Consider the following 8,014-nt stretch of genomic DNA (forward strand, 5'->3'; position numbering starts at 1 on the left):
ATACCTATATTCTTATCAAATTTAAGTCTTGACCATTAAAAGAGAGACGAGAGAGATTTTTTAAATCTACCCACTAACGCCAGAATCAGTCCACGATTCCCAAGATTCCTGAGTTGTCTTTCTTTGGGGGTAAGCACTTAAAAGACACACACACACAAATACACACACACACACACACAACATTCTCTCTCTCTCCTGAATCATAATTCCACTATTTTTTTCTAACTCACCAGATTTCTCCTGTATCTCCATATTCTTGAAAAGTTTGCAGCTCTCTCTCATAGACAGCATCCCAACTATATAATCAAATGCAAAGCAAGATTCTTGAATCAAACTGTATTACAATTTAAATGTTTCTAATACATTGTAAATATTCATGACAGAAGTTTCGAGCATTATCAGTGTCATCAGTACGTGCACATAGATCCATCTCTTAACATCCTTGTGTTGAGAGAATGAAAGACACAGACAAGCAGAGTGAGTTTACACATGTAAAGCACTGAGTACAATACCTGACACATAAAAAACACTATACATCTTAGCTCAAAAAAAAAAAAAATACAAACAACTCTTTGTCCAAGGATCCCTGAATCCCCAAACACAAGTCCGAAACTTCACTGTACAGGCAGAGTGTCATTACAGCACATTTCAGACTAGAACGTGCAGACACGCAGATTTTTCTACCAATACAGTGGTTACTCACAAAGAACTCAGCAGACACAAGCTTTGCCTGAAGGTTAAATTCTAAGATTTACTCCTTTGAAGTAATAGTTTCCCCCTCCCCAGCATTTGCCTTCTCTTCTGGGTTCCTCTCTCTGGAATCGCTGCACCCTTGCAATCCTCTCTCATCCTTACCTTTCATTCGTTCACCCATCTATTAATTGGCTCGGGATTACTGAGCATCGGTCTGAGTGAGGTCACATCACTTTCTCCCCGCTTCCTCCTCACGTCATCCTTCAGTCCCACCTCTTCCAACCCCATCCCCGGAGCCTTAGCAGTGCCCCCAACCCTGGCTCGCTAGCCCTACGGTCGGCCCCGCCCCCCCTTTCCCCACGCCTGCCCCTCGGGTTCAAGACCCCCTCAAGGCCAAGCTCCCAGGAGCTTCAGAGCCCATTCAGCACCCCACGAACCCCCTGACACGTCGACTCTTTGAAGTGCCTCTTAACCACCTCCAGGGTGGCCCCTCGGGGATTCCAGCCGGTCCACTGTTACCTTCCTCACTTCACGCCCCGCCCCGAGGTCATCCCCATCTTCCAAGGCCCTATCCCCCTCCCCTCCCCCTCCTATCCCCTCCCCTCCCTATCCCCTTCCCTCCCCTTCCCTATCCCCCTCCCCTCCCTATCCCCTCCCCTCCCCCTCCCTATCCCCTCTCCCCATCCCTCCCCTTCCCCTCCCCTCCCTATCCCCCATCCCCTCCCCTCTCCTCCCCATCCCCCCTCCCTATCCTCCTCCCCTCCCCCTCCCCTCTCCATCCCCCCTCCCGTCCTCTTCCCCTCCCCTCCCTCTCCCCCTCCCATCTCCTCCCTTCCCCCTCCCTATCCTCCTCCCCTCCCCCTCCCTATCCCCATCCCCTCCGTATCCCTTCCCCTCCCCTCCCCCTGCCTATCCCCCTCCCCTCCCCTCCCCTCTGTATCCCCTCCCCCTCCCTATCCCCATCCCCTCCGTATCCCTTCCCCTCCCCTCCCCCTCCCGACCCCCCTCCCCTCCCCTCCCCTCCCGACCCCCCTCCCCATCTCCATCCCCTCCTTATCCCCCTCCCATCCCCTCCCCTCCCCCTCCCTTTCCCCTCCCCATCCCCTCCTCGGGGCCCAGCCCGGGCCGTGCGGCTCACGCTCCCCTGCCGGACGCCACACTCACTGCTCTCGGGTCCCCAGAGCCGACGGGGCGAAGCCATCCCCTCCCGGGCTGCCCCTTCCGGACCGCACCGCGGCCCCAGCGCCGCCCCCGCCGCCGCCGCTGCAGCCGCCGCCGCCCGCGCCCGAGTTCATCCCGCTCGGCGCCCCGGAGGGCCGTTGGGGCCGCCATAGAGACGAGGTACGGGCAGAGCGGACGCGCGGGCGGGCGCGTCTAGGCGGCGGGAGGCCGCCCTCTCTACTGCTCCTGGCCTCCCGCTTTCCCTGCTCGGCTTCGGTCCCGGGTGGAGAGACTCCCAAGCCCCGACCTGGACCGCACCGACGGGGCCTCGCCCCCCCCCCGCCCCCTGCTGCCAGGGTCAGATGCACCTTTCCTGAAGTGCCCGCCTATGTGCTGTGTAACGTTAAGGGACTGTGAAAAAGAAACAGGTCCAAAATGGAGTCAGCTTTGCTCAACATCACTGAGACTTAATATGCAACTTAACTGCACTTTCAGCCTCTTCCAGGAATGGAATTTTAAGCCAATCAGCCTGGAATTTTCTGGTGGGCACGGGTGAGGTCATCTGCCTGCTAGATTCCTCCTGCCTTCCCCTAAGGGAGAGTGACCTTACCTGAAATAACCTTTTTCATAATGATGACGATGTATTGAAGTATAGTTGACAAGTGTTGCATTTGTTTGAGGTGGTGCAATAATCCATTCTTCACCCCCCTAAGCCCCCTTGTCTTCTGCCTATAAAAACCTAACATTTTGTACGACTCCTCAGAGCTCCCTTCTACCCACGGAGTCATGAATCACTCAATGAAGTCAATTCAATGTTTGAAGTTACTCAGCTTCGAGGGTGCCTGGGCGGCCCAACCTGTTAAGCCACTGACTCCTGACTTTGGCTTAGGTCATGATCTCAGGGTCATGAGATGGAGCCGGGCACTGGGCTCCGCACTCAGCTCAGAGTCTGCTTGAGATTCTCTATCTCCCTATCTCTCTGCCCTCTTCTTCCTCCCTTGCACTGCCCTCTCTCGGTCTCTCTCCATAAGTAAATAATAAATAAAATCTTCAACGACAACAAAACGTTACTCAGCTGCATTTTTTAAAACAGGACTATTCAAGGTACTACATTTTGGGGAAAGGCTGGCAATACGAAATCCACACTATCTGAGGCCAACACTGCTCACTGCAGATGCACAGACCACCTCATGCATGCAAGTCGCAGTCAGATCTGGAAAGCGGTTGGGACAGTCCACTGCATTATTTGGCTTCCTGGTCAGAAATTTAATTGGTAGCTGAGATTTTGCCTTAAAAATAGCATTCTGCCCTCTTGGGACTTGACATCACTGGTGGACATAGGAATTTATGCCCAAGAAACAAATGCCTTATAGACACCACCATACCACATCCTCCCACCCCCAAAATTTTCCTTTTTAAAAAAAAAAAAAGATTTTATTTATTTATTTATTCATGAGAGAGAGAGAGAGAGAGAGAGAGAGAGGCAGAGACACAGGCAGAGGGAGAAGCAGGCTCCATGCAGTGAGCCTGACATGGGATTTGATCCTGGGTCTCCAGGATCATGCCCTGGGCCGAAGGCAGGCACTTAACCGCTGAGCCACCCAGGAATCCCCAAAATTTTCCAACCATGGGAATCGAAGTGTCATAGAACAAAGTGCTGGAAATCAAGATGCCCGAATGCCCGTCTTAGCTCTGTCCCTGACCAGGCACCTGACCTTGTCCAAGATTCCTAGCCTTTGTGTGCTTCAACTTCCTCACCTGCACCATGCTTGAAATAGATGGTGACTGGTTCTACCAGTTGCTCCCAACCAATGAACCTGAGATTCATCTGCCTCTTGGTTTGACTACCACTAGGAGATCTGCAGTATAATGTGAGAAATCGGGGTGCCTGGGTGGCTCAGTTGGGCATCTGCCCAGGTCGTGCTCAGGTCACGATCCCGGGGTCCTGGAATGGAGCCCCATGTCAGGCTCTCTGCTCTACAGGGAGTGTGCTTCTCCCTCTTCCTCTGCCCCTATTTGTGTGCTCTCTCATTTACTCTGTCTCTCGAATAAATAAATTAAATCTTCATTTTAAAAGAAGATTTTATTTATATATTTGAGAGAGTGTGAGAGAAAGAAACAAGGAGCAGGGGGAAAGGCAGAGGGAGAGGGAAGAACAGGCTCCCGGCTGCACAGGGAGCTCCAATGCAGACCTCCATCCCGGCATCCTGGGATCATGACCTGAGCCAAAAGCAGGCTCTTAACTGACTGAGCCACCCAGGTGCCCCATTAAATTAAATCTTTTGAAAATTAATAATAATGTGAGAAATCTTAGGTGCCAAAGGTCTGGGGGTTTTCTGTAGCAGCAATGAACTACTGATAGTCCAATGTCCTCGTAAGGCTTTCAAAGACCCCTAGAAAGGCTGCCTTCCAACCAAAAGGAATGTTTCCTAGACCATGTTTCTGTTGACTCAGCAAATAGAAGTCTAGTTAGTGCCTAGAGGTAAACAGCATCAACAGTTCACAGAAATCCCAACTGAGACCCAATGTGCATCTCCTCCTACACAGGATGTTCTAAAATGTTCAAGCAACCGCTGGTGATAGAATACAGTAAAAGACAGATGGGGATCCATGTGTATAGTGATTAAAGGGCTGAAGAAAAAGCATAAGTAACCTTATTACAGTGTAATAAAACCACCAAATGCCACAGCCAAATAGTGCTGCCCTGAGCAAATGGTTGTTTTGATCTTTTCTAGACTCTGGATGCTAGAGAAAGCAAGCTTGAATGTGACTAAGTCTTAAAAAGTTTTAGGTTCTAATTAAGAAGTACCCGTGAAAGATAAGGCCATCTTCAATCTGGTGTCTTGCCAACACTTAAGATGTTTTTGCTGTGTGTGTGATGAACGCTATAAACAGTTGTTGGTATGGAGCCCTGGAAAAACCCTCTGTTTATACAGAGTTCCTTCTCTGGCTCCAGGATTACTCTGGCTGTTTAGTCCTGCCGGCTGTGTGGGGCACCACCTCTGATCACCCAGGGCAACAGGATTCTTAGTGGAGGGTGGAGAAGCTCAATCTGAGCGGAGCTGCCCATCACCAGGGAGAAGGTGGAACGTGCCAAGGAACACAGTCCCTCTCACCAGGTGCCCATTATATAGGTCAGGGGGAGCTCTTTGGGTATTTTGGGTTGCGTCGTCCCCATCTCATACTGCCAATCCCTGCAGCGTAGAAACCTGCTCACCTACAACTCCCTTGACACTGTGCTTTCAAGAGTTCTCAAAGACTTCATAATTGGCAAAACAAGGGTTCAGTTCCAGGCTTTACCTTCCTTGATCCTCTGTAGTGATCACGGCTTAGGATGCCATTCTGGAAAACCCCTCCCTACTTTCCCACCTGCTCTGAAGTGAGTCTTTTAGAAAGGGAGGTAGGTATGCAGCTCTAGAATTGGACTCAGGTTTTGAGTCCTGACCCTATCATGTGTGACCACAGGCAAGTTCTTTAATTTCTCAGAGCTGCAGTTGGCACATCCTTTCATAATAGTGCCCACGGCATAGGGCTGCTGTAGACATTAAATGAGAGAATTCCTGTGAAATCCTACGTGCCTGACACATGGTAAATGCTCAATAAATTCTAGTTCTGTTTCATTGGTTATAAAATAGAGTTGAAAATAGATCTATTTCAAGGGCGCCTGGGTGGCTTAAGTCAGTTAAAGCCTCTGCCTTCAGGTCAGGTCATGGTCTTGAGGTCCTGGGAAAAGCAAACTCAGACATGGAGCTCAATCCCAGGACCCGGAGATCATGACCTGAAACGAAGGCAGACACCTAACTCACTGAGCCACCCAGGAGCCCCAGGCTTATTCCTTTTATTAGCTTTTGTCTCCATCCCCCTCTAGTACCTGCTGATAAAACACAACCATCTTCTGTGGGACCCACCCATTTTTTTATGCAACATTCACTCAACAGTCATTTATTGGACAATACAATCAAGTGTTGGGCAGTATCTACATGGCAGGCATTATTCCAAATGCTGGAGATATATCAGTAAGCAAATCAAAGGTGAATTCTTGTTTTCATGCAATTCAGAATACACCAGTAGAGGAACAAAGGCAATATGCTGGAGAAATGAATAAAATGGAGATGACATTATGTGGTACTAATTGGGAAAGGGGAAGGAAAATAGAAGGAGAAGAAGACTGAGAACATTGGATGAGGGCTGCAGTCTGATTAGGGCAATAAGGAAAGATTCTCTGACAGGGTAGCACCAAGTGAAAACCTACAAGAGGTTGTCATAGGTTGTGTCCCCAGGGAAGCATAGTCTAATACTGAGATGAACATTTAAGGAGTTTACTAAGGAGTGCTCCCAGGATGGTGATCCTGGGGAAGGGGAAGGGAAAGAAACAGAACTGGAGGGAGGAAGTGGTTAGCCTAGGGTACTGTTAAAATAGCACCTCAGCCAGCACCACTTTCCCCTATAGAGCACTTTGGAGCTGGGCTGACCCTTCGGAATTGCCCCAAATTGGAGGGATGGAGGTGGGCCTTTATCCATCTACATTGATACAGCCTTAAATGTTTGTTGCCCAGAAAAGGGGGAATGACTAGGCAGTGATTCTTACACTGAGGGTAATTCCAGGAGAAAGCAGACAACTCCCCCTGGTAGCTGAATAATAAATCTATCAATCCCACAAGGGTGGGAATGGGTCACACATCATGGCATCTATAGAAGAGATAAAGGAGTAAACCTTGCAACAATCTGTGAGAAGAGTACTCTAAGCAAAGAGAACAGCAAGTGCAAAGGCCCTGAGGTAGGAGGAGATAGGCATAGCCAGGGAGCAGAAGACTTGTGTAGCTGAAGCAGAAGGAACAAAGGGGGCAGCAACAGGAAGGGAAATCAATTAATGGTTGATTCATAGGAGCCAGGTCATTACAAGGGTTTGGGGTTAGACCAAGAAGCAATGTGATTTAAATTTTGAATTTCAGTTTTAGCATGACCAGTTTAATTGGTATGTTGAGAATAGGTTTGGCAGGGAAGGCGTTAAAGGCAGAGACTGTAATACAGGGTTTCTCAATTTCATTCCACTGATGTGGGGGTAGGGCCTCTCGTTTGCTTTGTAGGATGTTTAGCAGCATTCTTGTCTTCTAACCACTAAATCACCAGTGGCACCCTTCCCCCCAAGTTGTGACATCTAAAAATGTCTCCAGACACGGCCAAATGTTCCCCAAGAGGTAACGTTGCTCCCAGTTCAAGCCTCTTGAGTTAGAGAGACTGTTATAATGATCCAGGAAAGAGCTGATGGCTTGGGCCACATGATAGGTAATAGGTGTGCTCGTGGTGAGTTGGAGGATTCTCAATATATTCTTAAAAATGTGTTGATGGATCAAAGGGGGTACCAATAACGAGTCCAAGGTTTTCGGTCTGTGCAACTGTCAGAAAACAGTACTGTTTGCTTGCTCAACTTGGAAAGCCTTGTGGGAGATTAGGAGTCCAGTTTTTGAATGAATTGAAGAATGATTCCTAAGTTTCTTTTTTGTTTGTTTTTAAGATTTTATTTATTCATAAGAGACACAGAAAGACAGAGGCAGAGACATAGGCAGAGGGAGAAGCAGGTTCCCCTTGGGGAGCCCAATGGGGCCTGGATCCCAGGACCCTGGGATCAAGACCTGAGCCAAAGGCAGATGCTTAACCACTGAACCAGCCAGGTGGCCTGATTCCTGAGTTTCTTTCTCTGACTCTGTTAAGTTTTATTTTAACTGTTTTTTTATCTTTTTTTTTTTTCCATGACTTTTCATTAAATTCGTGTTCTTTGGTACCCGGAATCCAGTCTCTTATTACGGCCTCCGTGGCTAGGACCATTTCCCTTCCAGCCACCCCCGAAGCCACCGTTGTCTCCCCCTCCCCCCCCCCCCCCCGCGGCGGGTTACCCGAGTGCCACCCTTCCCCTCCCCCACATTCCGGTCTTGACAATGGAAATCACCGCATGTTACTTGTCTGTCAAACCCAAAGTCTATAATTGCTTAAATCGTCTCCCTCCTTTCCTCGTTGAGCGCGCCAGTGTTGGCTTTTATGTTTTATTTTTTTTAGATTTTACTCATTCATTCATTCATTCATTCATTCATTCATAGAGACACAGAGAGAGAGAGGCAGAGACACAGCAGAGGGAGAAGCAGGCTCCATGCAGGGAGCCGGA

At 49.1% G+C, this 8,014-nt stretch overlaps 2 protein-coding genes across 4 annotated transcripts in view; both read right to left on the bottom strand.

Moving 5' to 3' along the window:
* The window catches only part of FAM53B (family with sequence similarity 53 member B), a 144,698-nt gene extending 142,765 nt beyond the window's left edge, over positions 1 to 1,933 (bottom strand). Inside the window, exon 1 of the mRNA XM_055346364.1 lies at positions 1,858 to 1,933. The gene's annotated coding sequence lies outside the window, so the exon portion shown is untranslated. The remainder of the gene's footprint in view (positions 1 to 1,857) is intronic.
* Positions 1 to 2,573, bottom strand: part of EEF1AKMT2 (EEF1A lysine methyltransferase 2) — a 35,403-nt gene extending 32,830 nt beyond the window's left edge. For 2 of the 3 annotated variants that reach the window (XR_008667113.1, XM_055346365.1), the window contains exons 1-2: positions 1,858 to 2,006; positions 231 to 296 (exon numbers count right to left, since the gene is read on the bottom strand). Coding sequence is in view for 1 of the 3 variants with exons in the window: in XM_055346365.1 (XP_055202340.1) it covers positions 231 to 296; positions 1,858 to 1,988 (197 nt within the window). In the remaining 2 variants the exon portion in view is untranslated. Of the gene's footprint in view, positions 1 to 230; positions 297 to 1,857; positions 2,007 to 2,464 lie in introns of those variants that run through there. The other variant, XM_055346366.1, reaches the window with a different exon arrangement.
* Positions 2,574 to 8,014: the final 5,441 nt, after the last annotated feature.

This window comes from Nyctereutes procyonoides, unplaced genomic scaffold, assembly GCF_905146905.1.
Source record: "Nyctereutes procyonoides isolate TBG_1078 unplaced genomic scaffold, NYPRO_anot_genome, whole genome shotgun sequence".
Lineage (NCBI taxonomy): Eukaryota > Metazoa > Chordata > Mammalia > Carnivora > Canidae > Nyctereutes > Nyctereutes procyonoides.